Below are 20,000 nucleotides of genomic sequence, written 5' to 3'. Positions count from 1 at the left end.
CAGCTCACAAACATACACTAGTGCTCAACACTTCAGGGTCAGTATGAAATAAATGAATGTGATGTACTTATTAAGTAACGAAAAGTGATAGTAGAGACATTTATAATGTTGCAAAAGATTTCTATTCATTTCTATTTAACGGTGAATTTTAAACATGTCACTGTTTCCTGAAACATATTAACTGTGTTCAACACTGATGATAATCAGAAATGTTTCTCGAGCAGTAAATCATCATATTTTCATGATTTCTGAAGATCATGTGACACTGAAGACTGGAGGAATGATGCTGAAAATACAGCGGAGCATCACAGAAATAAATTACACTTTAACACAGAAAACAGATGTTTTACAGTAGAATAATATTTCTCATTTTTTACAGTATTTTTGATCAAATAAATGCAGCCCAGAAACATTACAAATCTTCCAGATCCCAAACTTTTTAACTTTATAGTGCAAGTTTCACATTTCTGCTTTTAAACCCTTCTCTGTTCTTTTATAGTTGAAATTCTATTCTCTGTTAATCAACCTCAGACTGTCAACAGAACTTGTAAAGTAAAAAAATAAAAATAAGACGAGTCAAGAGATTTGACAGACATGACATGGCTTTAGTTGTTAAGTTGCTGTTTATATCACAGAATATCTGCTTGTCAGTATCTACATTTCTTGTTAATAAGTGCCTTAAACAAAAGCTCATAATTTCGACCCATTATTCTGCAGATATGAAGCTGTTTGAGATCTTTGTTTGCGACGTGCATCAGATGAAGGGCTGCTGTTCAGTTTAATGAATCAGATGTAAATGCATTTAAACTCTTGCAGTCCAGATTAGCGCTCTGAACTGATCTACTGGGCGTTTTTCCAATCCATTAACACCTGGCATTAATCTAAGAAGAGGTCTGGGTCGGCCTGCTATCTGTTTAATAATAATGAATTCATTCTCTGAGAGTAAAGCTGAGATCAATGAGCGTCGTCTGTCATCAGCTCAGAACGAGGCTTTAAAGAGACTTACTCACAGCCATTGTATTGATTCAGTCAAATCTAATGTTTTGCCAGGATTTTATTTATTGGAAATCACAGTTTTAAATAAAGTATTATCATATGTTACACATTGACTATATCCCAATGCTAAAAGCCGATTAAAAAAACAGTAAAAATACTGTAAAAAATTATAATGCATGAAAATTAATATTGTTAATCATTTAGTATATAAAAATGTTTTTTACTGTATTAAAAACTGGCATTTAAGGGGTTAAAATTCTGAAAATGTTGGTAGTTATGCAAAATTTTGTATCCAGAAAGATCTTTAAATTTGCAAAAAATAATACATTTTTAAAGCTTGTAGAATCTGCCTGTATTTTATACAGATTTTACAATCACTGAAATCATTATATACTGCCAGTCAAAAGCAGTATCACTATTGGGTATACTGACTATGGGTATTTAATGGTTTTAGTTTAATAACCCTGGTCAGAAGGATGACAGATAGATGTTGATAACATGTTTCTAGCATAGACTGTATGAAAACATGGACGTAGTGTCCGTGACATCACCTATAGGTTTCCAAATAGCTTTTTCGAAGCTCAAAGTGGGCGGAGCTGGCCGTCACAATCTTGGCAGCGCGTCACTTCAGTATAATCAAAAGTTGGCAAGAAGGTGGGATCTGGTTGCTGAAGCCACGCCCACCTAGCTCGACGGTAGTATCAGCAGCGGCAATCCACCTGTCACTCAAGTTGCCACGCCCTTAATTATGCAGAACTTTAGGGCTAATGTTATTAGCATGTTTCTAATATGATTAGCATGTTGCTAACATTTTTTTAGCATGATAAGCCTGTTACTAACATGATTAGCAAAATGTTAATAGCATGGTGGACAAGTTACTAGCATGTTGCTAGCATGATTAGAATGTTACTAGCATGTTGTTAACATGATTAGCAAGTCACTACTATGTTTCTAGCATGATTATCAAGTTACTAGCATGTTTCTAGCATGATTAGAATGTTTCTAGCATGTTGTTAACATGATTAGCAAGTCACTACTATGTTTCTAGCATGATTATCAAGTTACTAGCATGTTTCTAGCATGATTAGAATGTTTCTAGCATGTTGTTAACATGATTAGCAAGTCACTACTATGTTTCTAGCATGATTATCAAGTTACTAGCATGTTTCTAGTATGATTATCAAGTTACTAGCATGTTGCTAGCATGATTAGAATGTTACTAGCATGTTGTTAACATGATTAGCAAGTCACTACTATGTTTCTAGCATGATTATCAAGTTACTAGCATGTTGCTGGCATCATAAACAAGTTACTTGCATTAGAGCTGTAATCGGGCCTTAAAAGTTAGGCCCGACAGGACCCGAGCCCGACAGGTTTCGGCCTGAGCCCGACAAGTACATTTTGATTGACAGCTTTTTAAAAGCCCGAACCTGTTTACAGCCCGACTCAAATGTATGCACGCACACAGCTCTTTTGCCTTTTGTCAAGAATGAGTCATTTATTCATGTTTTAACATAATTTATTAATAACTAACGTAGACTACACCACTTGGAAGTTGGAATTAGTGTTGTCAAATGACCCGGTACCAAGTCGGTACTAAAAAATTTTAAATGTGACGGTACTAGGTTTCTTTAAGTACTGGTAGTACCGAGGTCCTGTTCAAACCCGGTTCAGCGCTATGATTTCCGTGAAGCAGAAAACGAGGACGGAATCTCAAAATCCAGTCATGAAAATGAAACTTACATTTTAATATGACCAAAAATATCTTAAGCATCACCACCAGTCTTAAGTTCAGTTAAAATGACAAATATGCATTCATTAGGCCTAAAAGTTAATTTTTACATAAAGGCATTGTGCTAGAAATATTACTATTATTTAGTAAAATGTATGTGATACTGCTACTACTGTTGAAAAAATGTATAAAACTTTATTTTTTAAAGAAATAAATCACAATATTTCTTCCATGTTTTAATTTTAATAGCAAATCCCCTTTATTTACCAAAAATAAAATGTGTTTAAATTTCATAAATTAAAAGACAAATTAAATTTGGGTGAAACTTGTTTACTGTTTTTCATAATTACATAACTTGTAGAAAAATTTTAAACACAATTGTAAGTAAGTATAAAGATTGGCATTGGTTTTATTTTTAGTGCTAAAAAGTTATTTTTTTTTTAATTAGCATATTTTTGTGTTTTGCTTTGGTACCGAAATTGGTACCGAGAACCGTGGATTTTCACTGGTATCGGTACCGAATACTGAAATTTTGGTACCGTGACAACACTAGTTGGAATAAAGAAATAAAATAAGTCCTCTGTGACATCTTAACATCTCAGCACTCTAAATAGACATAGGCTCCTTTAGCCTATAAATAGACCAACGCACCAATAAAAACGAGTCTTTTTTGACAAATTAAATTAAGATAAATTTTAAATTAAGATGGGTATATAATGAAATAATGAAAATAATGGCAATAATGAAATTAAGATAAAGGCTCCGGATTTGCCTCGCCACTAGCAGCTGTCATTTAATAAAAGAATAATGCCAACATTAGTGTATATACTCTGTCCACATTATGCATTTAAGACTCAATGAATATTTAGTTTTCATTTTAAAAAACTTTATTACTCACAGCGATTAGGCTAAGCCTATGTTTTAGGAAAATGATTGAATCCACTGTAGATGGTTTCAGCACGCTCCTGCGCTCACTGATGATGCGTCATTATTCACTCATTATTCTAATTATAAACATGGTCAAAACATTTCCACACCTTAGACTTTACTTTATTGCTGGTGCAACCAAAACATAATCGCCAGAGGCAAGCCTCCGTTACACCTACTCAGCATCCATTTTCGCATCTTTCTCGTGCTAATCGAAACACATCACATGACCGCTCGTTTACCTCGCAAACCGGAGCGCAAGCCCGAGCCCGCGTAAGATGATATAAATTAAGCCCGAACCCGACCGAACCCGTCGGGTCCCATCGGGTCCCGTCGGGTTCGGGCAAAGATCTTAAGCTCTAACTTGCATGTCGCTAACATGTTTCTAGCATGTTTAACGTTACAAACATGTTGCTAGAATTATTAGCAAGTTACTCCCATGATTCTAGCATAATCGTTGACATGGTTAACAAGCTACTAACATGTCACTAGCATTTTTCTAACATGATTAGCATGTCACTAAAATGATTAGCAAGTTACTAGCATGTTTCTAGCATGATTAGCATGTCACTAAAATGATTAGCAAGTTACTAGCATGTTTCTAGCATGATTAACATGACACTAACATGATTAGCAAGTTACTAACATGTTAGTAGGTTTTCTAGCATGATTAGCATGATACTAGCATGATTAGCATGATGCTAGCATGTTTCTTACATGATTAAGAAGCTACTAACATGTCACTAGCATGTTTCTAGCATTTTTAGCATGTCACTAACATGATTAGCAAGTTACTACCATGATGTTAGTATGTTTCTAGCATGATTAGCATGACGCTAGCATGTTTCTAGCATGATTAACATGACGCTAGTGTGAAGGTACCCAATAATGGGCACCACAAATTTTGTAGCCAAATTAAACAGAGGCAGTGTGAATACACAACTTTCAAATATAAATGAATATTTATTTAAACTTACAAAATGGCAATCATCTAAGCCCAATAATATAATTAAACATGACAAAAATTAATAGAAAGAACAAAGGCTTAACCAAAAAGAAAAATCCAAATTAAATTCAAAACAATAATGCAAAATATAAAGTTTCCAAAAACAATTCTTTAACCAAAAAGGTCAAGTTCAAAATATCTAAACAAAATACCAAAATACCTGCAACCCTCAGGCCACCCTATCCACTGCAGCAACAAACACAGACTACCTTCCATTAGAAAGACATTCACATTTATACTGGTGGCCAGCACCATTACCCCATGGGGAGGGACAAACTCACATACAACACTTTACACATGTTCCCTTAAATATACAGAGTCTGAAAGAAACATATTGGCATGATATTCTACTTAATAAATCTACTTTGATGTTATTAAGTAATTCACGTTAAACAGGAAATAACAGCAACAACTCGGCCGCGTTGCCCCTGAAACCCCTCACGCTCAATTTAATAGATGGTAGATTCCCACCCTAAGCGGAACCAATAAATTCCTGCCATTGTTTCCTACCAGGACTCTAAAAATCACGGGACACAAACACTACATGGGAACAATACACATATGCTGAGTCCCAATTCGCCTACTTATACTACGACCTAAAAGTATGTACTTTGTTTGTGAGGAAAAAGTACATACTTTTGAGTGTGTAGCAAAAGAGTATGCACGCTCTGGGACATACTTCGATGACGTCATGCAACGTGAACGACAACGTGGTTGCCTAGTTACGCACACCACAACTGTTAACGTTTCATTCATTCTTGTATGTCCAATAAAATTGTATTTACTATTCCCATCTTTTTTCTCATCGTTTTCTTTCACAATACATTTTACAATGCTTTCTTCTACCAAGTTGAGGGGTGAAGAAGCAGGGCGGCGGCGTTGTAGAACCAAACGCAGGTCGTTTGTGAGGCAGCTGGTTCTGACGTTCATGTGCAGTGTGTGTAACAAAGCCATCGCAAAGCTCCTCCCTCCCACACGCAATGGGTTGTGGGCAATATTAGCCCTTACAGTGTGCATTGATCTGCACTTCGAATTCTAACCGGAAATAGTAGACCATCCGGGTATCTTTGGAATACTCTTTTCAACATACTACGATTTGGGACGTACTAATTCTAGTTTCGCATACTATTTAGGATGGATAGTATGCGAATTGGGACTCAGCGATAGTTTACAGGTATTTCACTCACTCTCCGATCAACAATTACAATAAACTCCTGTATCACCAAACAGTCTCTGTGTGTGTTGGTGCGTATGTGTGCGTATTACAGTCCAGGTTGAACGTGCGGTCTTTCCGTGACCGTCACAGCTAGCATGATTAGCATGTCACTATCATGTTGCTAACAGATAACTGCCTTGGTGAGTAGACGAGGCTTCTAATGTAGAATTATGAAGACATTGGTAAAACATAAAGATGGACTGTTTTATCTACTGATGGTCCTTTAGCTAAAAATTTTATTTATGCAAAATCATATTTTTTGTTTGTCTGATTACGGTGTGAAATGTTGATTCATTGATATATATTGCTAAATTCAGTCTTGTGGAAGCGCCGTGTGTCCGGATTCAACTAATCGGATGTAAGTACTTTCATATTTGCCTCTTGGGACATTATGAATTTGTAAATGAAGCTCTGTCAGTAATCTCACACTGCCTGAATAAATCATAACCGCAGAGACAATCCTCTCACAACACAAGACCTGTATGTACAGTGAAGCTGTGCTGAAGTACTCACGACTTTACTGGTGCATCTAAACTGAAGAACTGTATCTACATCCTGCAACAGTTAAGATTATGAACAGCAGAGTAATAGTGCATCTCTATCTAGTTTAGTAACATTTTTCCTCAGCCTAATGGATTAATAGTCTTTGCTGTCAATCAAAAGTGAGCTGTTGAAGAATAGAGCTGTGCAGAATGATCCCACAGCATCAGTGCGGCTGTAAATAGCCTCTGTAAGTCACTCGGGGTAATGTGTTTATTAAATGGCAACTATGTGAAATCCCAGAGGAAAGCCGTCGCTCTCTCACGGCCTTCAGGAAAAAATGATTGGCGTTTAGTGAGCAGATCCGGTGACAGGAAGGTCCTCTGGCAAAATCTCTTATTAGATACAACAATATGTCATATTTAAGTCGTGGCTCTGGGTTTTTAGCTCAAATCCCAATGCAACATATACTTATTTTTTAATACATTAAAATTTAACTCGACAGCCACTGCTCATATCGCTCATCGTGCATTTCTGACGCATGGAAAAGAACTGCTTCGACATTTTGTTTAACAGGTTAACACACATGAGTTTTATGACACGGCAGAGTTTTTAGTTTCATTAATTAATTAATTAGGTAACAAGTTTTAAGGCGTGGAGTTGGTTGTAGAAATTTTAGCTTAATTAATTTATGTAAATGCCATATAAGCAGCAAAGGCTATTTTAATGGTTAAATTAAAGCATCAGAAATTAAAATAGTCATAATAGCGATAAAATTTCAATCAATCTTTATTTCTACAATAATAATAAAAAAACAAGCAATTATATCTGTCCATTCAGTTTGATTTTTGATAGAAATCTAAAATTTTTCAAACAATGTTTTAAATGTCAATTAATGACATTTGTTAATGAAACAGTTGTCTAATATCATTTGAATATCACAAGGTTGCGAATGCCATTGCACACTAGTTTTGAATGCAAAACTCGAGGCTTTAGATCCAGAGCTCAGATCTCTGAATATAGAGCAGAGATGAACTACTTCTGCAGAAACAACAACTGCATGAGAAAACGGGTCAGATAAGAGACTTTAGCCCAGTAGCCCGGTTTGGGAGAAAAGCGGAACAGAAAGAGGGTCTGTCACTAACGGCATTAGAATAAACGAGGCTCGTCTGAACAAAGCCCTCCATAATTAAGACCAATTTAGTGTAATTTCTAACAGACACTATATCACTGTGCTTTAAAACTATAATATTTAAATCTACTATTTATATAATTGAAATTCAGACATTTTTCTCAGCATTCTGACTTTGTGTCTAATTCACATTTCACTTCTCACGATTGTGACCATTTCTCATGATGTTCACCATTTTTGGGTGAACCAACCATTTAAGTCTTGCGATTCTGACTTTGCATTTTGCGATTCTGGCTTTACGTCTCGCAATTCTGACTTTACGTCTCACGATTCTGACTTTACATCTCATGAATCTGACTTTACATCTCACGATTCTGACTTTACATCTCACGATTCTGACTTTACATCTCACGATTCTGACTTTACATCTCATGAATCTGACTTTACGTCTCACGATTCTGACTTTACATCTCATGAATCTGACTTTACGTCTCACGAATCTGACTTTACGTCTCACGATTCTGACTTTACATCTCATGAATCTGACTTAACGTCTCGCAATTCTAGCTTTACATCTCACGAATCTGACTTTACGTCTCACGATTCTGAGTTTGCGTCTCGCGATTCTGACTTTGTGTCTCGTGATTCTGACTTTACGTCTCACGATTCTGACTTTACGTCTCACAATTCTGACTTTACGTCTCACAATTCTGACTTTACGTCTCGCGATTCTGACTTTGCATCTCGCGATTCTGACTTTACATCTCGCAATTCTAGCTTTACATCTCACGAATCTGACTTTGCGTCTCGCGATTCTGACTTTGCGTCTCGTGATACTGACTTTACGTCTCGTGATTCTGACTTTGCATCTCGCGATTCTGACTTTACGTCTCGCAATTCTAGCTTTACGTCTCACGAATCTGACTTTACGTCTCACGATTCTGACTTTACGTCTCACGATTCTGACTTTGCATCTCGCGATTCTGACTTTACATCTCGCGATTCTGACTTTACGTCTCACGATTCTGACTTTGCGTCTCGTGATTCTGACTTTGTGTCTCACGATTCTGACTTTATGTCTCACGATTCTGACTTCACATCTCACGAATCTGACTTTACGTCTCACGATTCTGACTTTACATCTCACGATTCTGACTTTACGTCTCACGATTCTGACTTTACGTCTCGCGATTCTGACTTTGCATCTCGCGATTCTGACTTTACATCTCACGATTCTGACTTTACATCTCACGAATCTGACTTTACGTCTCACGATTCTGACTTTACGTCTCGCGATTCTGACTTTGCATCTCGCGATTCTGACTTTACGTCTCACGATTCTGACTTTGCGTCTCGTGATTCTGACTTTGCGTCTCGTGATACTGACATTACGTCTCACGATTCTGACTTTACGTCTCACGATTCTGACTTTGCGTCTCGCGATTCTGACTTTGCATCTCGCGATTCTGACTTTGTGTTTCACGATTCTGACTTTGCGTCTCGCGATTTTGACTTTGCGTCTCGCGATTCTGACTTTGCGATTCAGACTTTAAGTCTCACGATTCTGACTTTGCGTCTCATGATTCAGTTTAAATCTCGCAAGTGCAAGTTATAGCACCCCCTGCTGGCCTCACTAATGCCTCTTTCAGCAGCAACCTAGTTTTCCCAGGAGGTCTCCCATTCTGGTACTGACCAGACTCAATCCTGCTTAGCTTCAGTGGGCAACCCACCTTGGTGCAGGGTGATATGGCTGTGGCATTTTTGACTCTTGATTTGATCTTTTTTCTAATGCAAGGTCATTCAGACATTTATTAAGTGTCCAAATACATTTGAGGCCACTGTTGTAAGGTTTGTGCATAAGGACCATATCACTGTCATCTTTCAGACAATTCTGAATGACAGCATCAACACGTCTGCGGTGGAAATGAGTTCAGGAGTCTGAGTAAAGATCCAGCACTAGTCTGACGCTCGAAAAGTTTCTCTTTTCTGCACGGCAAAGCAAACCAGAGCTACACACACCAACGTACTTACAAAACCACCTACAATCATGGCAACGCAGACGAGGCGCTCGCCCACACACACGCCAGTGATGAGCCATTAGCACACTTCACAAAAGCCCAAATATCACGCTTGTGTCGCCTCCAGCTGGACTCCAATTGTTCTACCAGTTAGTGACCTAAAGCTTTGACCAGCGCACCAAACACACAATTAATCTGATGAGGTGGCAGTGGACGGGTGGAAAGACTAGGAGCCAGAGACCTCATCCAAACCAAACCAAAATAACTGGTTGTAATCGACAAGCTGGGAATTCATCAACGACTGCAAGTGTGATGCTGCTTTTATATAATAGGTCTGTAAACAAGAAGTCAACATCAAATGCCAATAACAACCCAATTTATTTCATAATTTTGATATTAAACAACACAAAATGTAACATGGGAAATTGACTTGTAAAAGTAGCATTTACATGCCAGGATCAAGCCATGTAGAGTGAATATTGCCAAAATTATTCACAAATATGCTCTATTAATTTGAAAAACTGAGGTGTATAAGCTCAGATCGAGGAGGCCTGAGATCAATAAGCTCCAAAATGAAATACAAAGCCTTTTTTTTTTTTAAAAAGCCAGTCATTTTTTACTAAAAACACAAAATTAGGAAGGGATATTCAGCATAAGAGTAAATCAATCAAAATAAATAAAAAAAGACACCAATACTGGTTGTTATACGAAACATCCACACTGTTTTAGAGCTGTCACTGGTCCAAATGAATTAGTGGAACAGAACTAGCAGTTAACTAACAATATAATAACACACCATCATTGCTCAAGTCTCTGAAACTTGGCAGCTGTCAGAGACTCTCAGCTCAAACACGGTTTCACGTCCATCTGTGACGATGAGAGCAACTACGTTTGAGATATCAGTGCAACATCTGAAATCACACCCACAAACCAATCAAACTGATTTCAAAGCACCCTGAGATGAAGTCCATTATTAATAAAGAGTAGTGTTGTCACGGTACCAAAATTTCAGTATTCGGTACCGATACCACTGAAAAACCACGGTTCTCTGTACCAATTTCGGTACCAAAGCAAAACACAAAAATATGCTAAATAAAAAAAAAAACACACTTTTTATCACTAAAGAAAAAACCAATGCCATTCTTTATACTTTTTTACAATTTTGTTTAAAGTTTTTCTAAAAGTTATATAATTATGATTATGAAAAATGGTAAAAAAACGTTTCACCCAAATGTAATTTGTCTTTTAATTAATTAAATTTAAACACATACATTTTTTTTTGTTAAATAAAGGGGATTTGCTATTAAAATTAAAACATGAAAGAAATATTGTGTGATTTATTTCTTAAAAAAATAGAGTTGTATTAATTTTTTCAACAGTAGTAGCAGTATCACATACATTGTATTAAATAATAGTAATATTTTTAGCACAATGCCTTTATGTAAAAATTTACTTTTATTTGGATGGATTACCGTGAATAGCTACCTTTAAATAGACAATGGTTTTACTCAAATGAAACGGTAAAATGCTTGTGAAGTGACTCAGTCAGAACAGTTCTGGTGATGTTGTTGATGTATTTATGTCCTCATTACTGCAAACCATAAATTATAAAATGCAAACAGCTCCAAACTAGTCCTGCCTTATCTCCACTGAACACTGGTGAGAACTCGTGAGGTCAAAGCCTTCATAAAACACTTCACAACACCAACACATACGTCCTGACTGAGCATCCAAAAGACAGGCAGCTGCAGATTAACTTAGCGCACATCAGTATCACATTATCGGAGCGATCTAACGCTGATTGAACAACAGGACTGTTCATGTCTGCAGGTGTTTTAGGAGATGATGGATTCACTTACTTTCCTGTAGACCAGCATGTTTGGAGACTCGTCGGCCACACCGTTACTGCTCTGAGAACACGAGCTCGGCTGAGCCATACTGGAGCACAGGAACGGCCAGAGCTGCTGCTGCTGCCGCTGACACTGGATACTCCTGACAGACAGGCAGATTGATTACAGACAGATCACAGACAGACAGACAGATCACAGACAGATCAGACAGACAGACAGACAGATCACAGACAGACAGACAGCTCACAGACAGATCACAGACAGACAGATATCTTACAGACAGACAGATCACAGACAGACAGACAGACAGATCACAGACAGACAGACAGACAGATCACAGACAGACAGACAGACAGATATCTTACAGACAGACAGACAGATCAGACAGACAGACACACAGATCACAGACAGACAGACAGCTCACAGACAGATCACAGACAGACAGACAGACAGACAGATCACAGACAGACAGATATCTAACAGACAGACAGACAGATAGATAGATATCTTACAGACAGAATAGGGACAGACAGATAGATAGATCAAAAGATAAACAGAAACGATGAATGACAGAGTGACAAATTACAGACAGATCACAGACAGAATACTGACAGACAAATAGATAGATCAAAAGATAAACACAAACGATGAATGACAGACTGACAAATTACAGACAGATTACAGACACATTACAGACAGAATACAGATAGACAGATAGATAGATAGATCAAAAGATAAACAAAACAATAAATGACAGAAAGAAAAATTACAGACAGAATAGAGACAGAGACAGATTAGACAGACAGATTACAAATAGACAGATTGACAGATTACAGACACATTACAGACAGATAACAGAAAGGAAGACAGATTACAAACAGACAGATTGGCCGATTACTGACAGAATACAGACAGACAAATAGGTCAAATGATAAATAGAAACAATGAACGACAGACAGACAGATTTCAGACAGGATAGAGACAGGATACAGACAGATTACAGCCAGAGAGACAGATTACAGCCAGAATACAGACAGATAGATATAGATGATAAATAGAAACACAATGAACAACAGACAGACAGATTAAAGGCAAAATACAGACAGACAGATAGCTAGATCAAATGATAAAGAGAAACAATGAACAGACAGATTAGACAGAATACAGACAGATTACAGACAGACAGATAGACAGATTACACGAAGAATACAGATAGATAGATCGAATGTTAAATAGAAACAATGAACAACAGATTACAGACAGAATGCAAATTATAGACAGACACAAAGACAGATTACACAGACACATTACAGAATAAAAACAGATAGATAGATAGATAGATAGATAGATAGATAGATAGATAGATAGATAGATAGATAGATAGATATGTTAAAGCTATTGTGAGTGTTTAAAGCACAGATAGTGATGAAGACAGTGATGGCAGCATACAGACTGGAACTGCAGAGGAATAAAGATGAAGTCTCTCACAGGCGAAGTGATGATGGTGTCGTTCAGCAACACACACACACACACACACACACACACCAGCATCCTTCAGAACGACGCGCTCACACAAAACCACAACACTGACACACAACAACGCGCCTCGACGCGCGCGACGCACGCGGCCTGAGGACGCGACGGACCGACGGAGGAGAGGAGGGAAGGTGTTTCAGTGATCCCGCGTCACGCGTCGAATAAACACACACTTACCTCGCACGATCGCGCCGCGTCGCGTCGCTGCTCCGTCCTCGTCGGTTCGCGCAGGGCAGTGCGTCAGCTGGCGGTCGAGCTGAAGGGGTAGTTATTCATTGGAAACGATGAGTTATTTGCCCCTCGATATTATCGCTTTCCTGTCCTCCAGCGAGCGGCGGCGCGCAAATCTCACAACTAGAGCGTGAACGCGCAGGGTCCACGGCCAATCACACGCACGCTCCCGCTGTCCACGCGTCCGCGAGAGAGCGCGCGTCCGTGTCACACATTGCATTACAGTTATGATTCTGCGCTTGACTGTATGTGTTATTATTTAGTATTTCTTCATAGGCTATACAAGCGATTACAAATAAACAGCTGACTGAAATAGTATTTTCTTGTAAAACGTACTCCAAAAATCGTTGTTTAATGTACTACTATAATTTATTTTCACTGTTTGCACCGGACTATATTGCACTGCATTATTTACACTTTGTATAAATAATTTTATTTTTGTTTTATTTTCTTTCCTTATTATTTTTTACGTTCTTAAATTATTTGTTGATTTTTAAATGTTTTATATTTCCTTTTTTTCGGTAAACTACATTTGTGTAAAAAAGAAAAAGGGTAACACTTTATCTTAAGGTGTCCTTATTACACGTTAAATGTACTTATGATTATAATAACAATTAATTCTGCATAATTACATGCAAATAACCCTAATCCTAACCCTAAACGTATTGTAACATGTAGTTAATTATTATTATTATTAAGTACTTAAATGAATAATTACACTGTAACAAGTCTAACCAAAAAATGCTTTTGAAAGTCAAACAATTCATGAAGGATGTAAACATTTTGACTAAATGCCAACAATGACATTGTTTTGGATTAACAGGAAATGTAATTAATTAATTTAACATTTAAAACACAAGTGACAACTACTCTGGTAATGCATCTCAATCTGACTTTTCTGTGCAACTATTAATCAACAGCAAAAATTTGATTGGGTTTTAATACAGAGATATGATTCTAGAGAGTCTGAACTACGTGTTGATATAATATACAAAACCACTGATTTATGGCTCAGATCACAGCTTGACTCATCTATATGTTGTAATAAAGCATTGACGTTGTTTTGAAGACCTGCTGAATAAATTGTTTAGCATTATTTAACGAACTCTAATATAATATAACAGGGCTCAGCTATCCTCCAGTTTCATATATTAGGAGAAGCCAGTCTAATCAGACTGTTTATTGCAATAAAAGGGCAAGAAAACAGCAGCAGATAATGAACACCCGCAGGGTTTGAGAAGAGAAGGTTACTGCTCATTACATGCAGCATGTTTACAGCACACAGGACAAACACCTTATTACACTAATGTCTCCTGTTATCATCAAATGATGGAAATATTAAAGGTTCCCCACTCTCACAGTGTTAAAGCAATAGTTCACTAAACAATGAACGTGTGCTGTAAATATCCTCACCCTCAGGTCATCTGAGATCAGGATGAGTTTGTTTCTTCATCAGGTTTGTAGAAATGAAGCACTGCATCAGTGTCTCATCAATGGATGCTCTGCAGTGAATGGGTGCCGTCAGAATGAGAGTCTGATAAAAACATCACAATAATCCACAGCACTCCAGTCCATCAGTGAACATCTGGAGAAGACAAAAGATGAAACACCTCCAGCATTAAGATGATTTTAACTCAAATAATCCATAATAACACTTCCTCCAGTGAACAAGTGCATCTGCTGTTGTCTCTCACAGATTAGTTTAGATCTGTTTAAACGCTGCTTGATCTGTGCAGATTTCTCTCCTGATTCAGACCAGAACACTTGTTCACTGGAGGAAGTGTTATTATGGATTATTTGAGTTAAAATCATCTTAATGCTGGAGGTGTTTCATCTTTTGTCTTCTCCAGATGTTCACTGATGGACTGGAGTGCTGTGGATTATTCTGATGTTTTTATCAGACTCTCATTCTGACGGCACCCATTCACTGCAGAGCATCCATTGATGAGACACTGATGCAATGCTGCATTTCTTAGATGATCTGAGGATGAGCACATTGTCTTTTTCTTCCTCCCTAAACTAATGCTTTAACTGTTTTACACTCAAAGATAATAATCCAGATCATCTCAGAAATCCAGCCTCAATTTTAAAATGTGATGTAAGTAAAGTTACTCATCCGGCTTCTGTCAAACCTTAAAAGATACTTAACTCAGAAGCATCTTCTGACTAATGTGAAATGGACACTAAAAGGGCTGCGTGAGACGACATGCAGATCGATTCTCTTCTAGAAATAAACTTTAACAGCCTGTCTGTACGTATAAATGTTCATTTATCTCAAGTTCTCTCCATATGGAAACTAAGCCAGCGTTCAGCTTCACTCCCGATGCTGAGCTGCTCTAACATTTGCTCGTCTCAGGTAACATTCATTAGTTTTGTGTAAGAGATGACTGAATCTCATTAGCAGAAGTCAGTCGATATCTCCCTGTGGTGTCTGTGTGTCCAAACTCTGCTCATCAGCGCCTGCAGTCGCTTACAAAACATAATTCTATTAGTGACAAATCAATATAGCAGATCATTTATGATAGTTATCATAAGTAAATATATGTAGAGACACCGGGGCAAGTTGTCACTCTTTCACTCCAGTGAATATTTTCAGAGTGGGTTTATTTATTTTATTTATTTATTTATTTAGTCTTGACTACAACAAAACCTATTTTTATGGCGCAAATTGTTTATAAATTTCAGAAATCATGACAAAGAAATGACAAGTAACATATTCAATTATACATTAAACTTTGAAGTAGAAAAACTGATTTTTTTTTGTTTTTTTATTGTAAAACTTACTTTTTTTAATAATTGACAACTTCAGATTTTTTTTCACATTATATTTTTCATTTTAATTTCAGTTTAAGATTTAGTATGTCCTTGTCATTTGATTTTTTTTTTTTTAAATTTATTACTATTATTATTTTCAGTTTTAGACATTTTTAAAATAAATAGCACTTATTTATTAGCCAATCCAGCATTTCATTAGTATTTTTTATGTATTATCTATATTTTATTTTATATCAGATTTACTTCAATTATTTTAAATGCTTTTAGTTAGCAGTTCAGCTAAATAAAATATTTGACAGAAATTAATATAATACGATGATGATTTCATCAAATATTCTACACTCTCAGAAAAAAAAGAATGGGTGCATATTGATACCTAAAAAAGGTACAAAAGGTACCTCCCCACTGACATCCTTTGTACTGAGAGTGTAACATGAGATACAGCTTTAAAACCAACATATAAAAGCACTGTTTGAGAGGAAAAACACAAGTGTCTGTGTAACTGGATTTACTGAGAGGTGACTTCCCCATGTGACAACTAGCCCCGGTCTGCTGAGTGTGGTCAGACGAGCAGCTGAGTCTCATTACACACCGATATAAAGCCCAACACACACTGATCTGGAGCCTGCAGAGCTGCCACATGTCCCACTCGCTTCTCTCCTGCTGTGACCATATGCTGCTCCTGCACGAATCAATGCGCTGGGAATGAACTCACACAGATATTAACATGCGAGTCAGGAAGCAGCAGAGCAGGTGAAATGCTGCCAGAGATGAGCTCAGGAAGATCTGCTGGTGACCTTCCTTCTGTGAGGATCATCTTCTTCACCATCATCATCATCAGCAGCAGCTCACACTATATTAAACAAACCAAGCCTGTTTCTAAGAGCATGATTATAATTTAAAATAAAATAAATATGTACTAAATCAATAAATATGCTATATGAGTTCTTATCATATTTTACCATTTTATAACAAATAAACTCTGTGAAATGCTGAAGGTGTCTGAATACATTTTGGTTTGACTGTATATATATTTATATAAACTAAACATACTTTATTCTAATTTGTTGCAACGCAACATTTTTCAGTTTAACTTGACGCACTAAAATAACAAAAACTGAAAAATTAATAAATATTATATAGACATAAAACTACAAAAATACACGAGAAAAAAAACACTACAAGTTTAAATAAAAAAATAATAATCATCATTCCAACATTAAAGGTTTTAATTGTCTCTTAATGATACTAAAATAACCCTGCACATGAAAGACAGCTCCACAAATACAACACTTCAATATGAATCATTTTTCTTCATATTACAAAGAAAACTGGAGGAAGATAAGCTCAGTTGTCATGAAAGAAATAAATCCTTATGATACTAAAAAATAAAAATAAAAATCTTATTTTCTTATAAACTAAAATATATAACTAGGTTGTATAATTAGCATATAAATGTGTTTGTGTGAGCAACATTGTTTCTAATTTCTTTTCATATAATTGGACAAATAAACCATGTCTGTCAGGTAATCATGTAAAGTTAGTATTAAATCATATACACACACACACACACACACACACAGATCAAATATTAAACGCTGAGCACGCTGTGAATCGCGTCTGTCGTATGAATAAATGTAAGCGCACACATCAGCAGATGTTCCTGGTGATCTCGTGTTACTCGATGAACACCGTGACTGAGAGAAAGGATCAATGCATGTGAACACAACAACTCTTTTATTTCTATTTGGGTCCGAGCATGTCCTGCGGTCGCACCCACTGCTCAAACTGCTCCTCCGTCAGGAAGCCCAGCTTCACAGCCGTGGCTTTCAGAGTCGATCCCTCTTTGTGCGCCGTCTTAGCAATCAGGGCAGCTTTATCATACCCTGAAACAGAGCGAGAGACGACTGAGCGACTGACCACACTCACATTCAGCTCTGATCTGCTCTCTGCTGTGGTTACCTATGTGAGGGTTCAGCGCTGTGACCAGCATCAGAGACTCGTTCATCAGTTTGTTGATTCTCTCTGTATTGGCCTCGATCCTAGCCACACAGTTATTGGTGAACGAGACCGAAGCGTCGCCCAGCAGCCGAGCGGAGTTCAGCACGTTTTTAATCTGGAACACAGAAACTACACATGACAACCCTGAGAACAACTCATCTGATGTCTTCTGTTTAGATGTGTATGTTTGCAGTGATATCAAATGAAGACAGTGTATTTCAGCATCTGTCTCTGGTTTGATTGGAGAGAACGAGGCGGTTAAGACACGTGCTTCAATAGATTCTCTGATTCAGACTTCAACAAACTTGGAATGAATCTCTCAAACGATCAATTTCAGTAAACGTCTGCATACATTCTTAATACTTCTATTCAACATTAAATCAGTCTGAACGGACAGTTTACACTGCTGTATGACATTTAAACAAATGTTTGGGATAATTAGGATTTTTCTGAAACATTAAGAAATCCTAAAGATTCTAAACTTTTGATTCTTTGCATAAAAAGTAATGATTTTAATGCTTGAGAATGCATGAACTGATTAAATCATATCTTCAAAGCAGAAGACTCACGATCATCGGCTTGAACACGTTGAGCTCAAAGTGTCCGTTGCTTCCTCCGATAGTAACAGCCACGTGGTTTCCCATCACCTGAGCTGCTACCATAGTCATAGCCTCACACTGCGTGGGGTTCACCTTCCCTGAGACACACACACACACACACACACACACGAGAATAAAGCACAGCAGTAAACACACCTCTGTGCTTCTACAGACACTCTACAGCACTGAGCAGATCTTTAATGCTCTGTGTGTGTGTGTGTGTGTGTGTGTGAGAGAGAGTTGCACTTTTCAAAGGTCGAGGACATCAAGGCCCCATAAATAGACCAGAAACTGAAGGCCGGAGCTAAAGGTCAGAGGTGAACATATTAATTTCTCTACATTCATACGATCCTCTGCTCAGCTTCCTGCGAGCCTCAGGCTGTGATTGGCCGGCGGCCGCGTCACTCACCGGGCATGATGCTGGAGCCGGGCTCGTTCTCGGGCAGGATCAGCTCTCCGAGACCCGAGCGAGGGCCAGATCCCAGGAAGCGGATGTCGTTGGCGATCTTCATCATGCTGACGGCGACGGTGTTCAGAGAGCCGCTCAGCTCCACCAGTGCATCGTGGGCCGCCAGAGCCTCGAACTTATTCACCGCTGTGACGAACGGAAGACCTGCGGACGGGAAGCAGAATAAACCAGGAGAAACTAAATATCACGCAGCACAACTGTGTTCAACACTGATAATAATCAGAAATGTGTCTTGAGCAGTAAATCATCATATTATTCTGATTTCTGAAGATCATGTGACACTGAAGACTGGAGGAATGATGCTGAAAATACAGCGGAGCATCACAGAAATACATTACACTTTAACACAGATTCACACAGAAAACAGCTGCTTTACAGTAGAATAATATTTCACTGTTTTTACTGTTGTTCTGATCTAATAAATGCAGCCTTGCTGAGCAGAACACATTTTTAAGAATCATAATGACCCCAGACTCTTGAATGGTAGTGTATAAGAGTTGTGTGTGTTACATTGTGGCACATTGTGTATGTGTGTGTGTGTGTGTGTGTGTGTGTGTGTGTGTGTGTGTGTGTGTCAGTGAGTGTGTGTGTGTGTGTGTCAGTGCGTGTGTGTGTGAGTGTGTGTGTGTTACCTGTGAGCGCAGCCACTTTATCTGCTACTTTCTCAGCAAAGCCGATGCGTGTGTTGAGTCCGGTGCCCACCGCAGTCCCCCCCGCTGCCAGCTCATACACACGACACATGGACGCTTTCACTCGCTCCATGCTGTACTTCACCTGCTGCACGTATCCACCGAACTCCTGCACACACACACACACACACCACGGTCACTCTCAGTCTATTCACTTCAATCAGCAATACGCTCTCCTCCAGAGGGTCTTTAGAGGAGTGTTTGAGATGTGATGAATCAGTACCTGTCCGAGAGAGAGCGGCACGGCGTCCTGTGTGTGTGTGCGGCCGATCTTTATGATGTCTCTGAACTGCTCAGCTTTAGCAGCGAGAGCGTCGTGCAGCATCTGAAGAGCCGGCAGAAG

The 20,000-nt window shown here is 38.0% G+C and overlaps 2 protein-coding genes and 1 long non-coding RNA gene across 7 annotated transcripts in view; 1 reads left to right on the top strand and 2 right to left on the bottom strand.

Moving 5' to 3' along the window:
* Positions 1-13,285, bottom strand: part of rgs7b (regulator of G protein signaling 7b) — a 49,378-nt gene extending 36,093 nt beyond the window's left edge. For 3 of the 5 annotated variants that reach the window (XR_009426302.1, XR_009426303.1, XM_059531503.1), the window contains exon 1: positions 11,367-11,489. Coding sequence is in view for 3 of the 5 variants with exons in the window: in XM_059531503.1 (XP_059387486.1) it covers positions 11,367-11,444 (78 nt within the window). In the remaining 2 variants the exon portion in view is untranslated. Of the gene's footprint in view, positions 1-11,366; positions 11,496-13,062 lie in introns of those variants that run through there. The other 2 variants (XM_059531504.1, XM_059531505.1) reach the window with 2 other exon arrangements.
* LOC132121754 (uncharacterized) overlaps positions 1-19,703 on the top strand; it is a 50,069-nt gene extending 30,366 nt beyond the window's left edge. The window contains exons 2-3 of the long non-coding RNA XR_009426304.1: positions 19,140-19,464; positions 19,571-19,703. This is a non-coding gene — a long non-coding RNA (uncharacterized LOC132121754). The remainder of the gene's footprint in view (positions 1-19,139; positions 19,465-19,570) is intronic.
* Positions 17,614-20,000, bottom strand: part of fh (fumarate hydratase) — a 6,108-nt gene continuing 3,721 nt past the window's right edge. The window contains exons 5-10 of the mRNA XM_059531502.1: positions 19,881-20,000; positions 19,601-19,766; positions 18,909-19,112; positions 18,470-18,597; positions 17,862-18,015; positions 17,614-17,785 (exon numbers count right to left, since the gene is read on the bottom strand). The exon at positions 19,881-20,000 is cut by the window's right edge and continues 63 nt beyond it. Coding sequence (XP_059387485.1) covers positions 17,643-17,785; positions 17,862-18,015; positions 18,470-18,597; positions 18,909-19,112; positions 19,601-19,766; positions 19,881-20,000 — 915 coding nt within the window. The 3' untranslated portion in view covers positions 17,614-17,642. The remainder of the gene's footprint in view (positions 17,786-17,861; positions 18,016-18,469; positions 18,598-18,908; positions 19,113-19,600; positions 19,767-19,880) is intronic.

Source organism: Carassius carassius, chromosome 39 (genome assembly GCF_963082965.1).
Source record: "Carassius carassius chromosome 39, fCarCar2.1, whole genome shotgun sequence".
Taxonomy (NCBI): domain Eukaryota; kingdom Metazoa; phylum Chordata; class Actinopteri; order Cypriniformes; family Cyprinidae; genus Carassius; species Carassius carassius.
The sequence above is the reverse complement of the archived record's forward strand: the minus strand, read 5'-3'. Positions and strand labels throughout refer to the sequence as shown.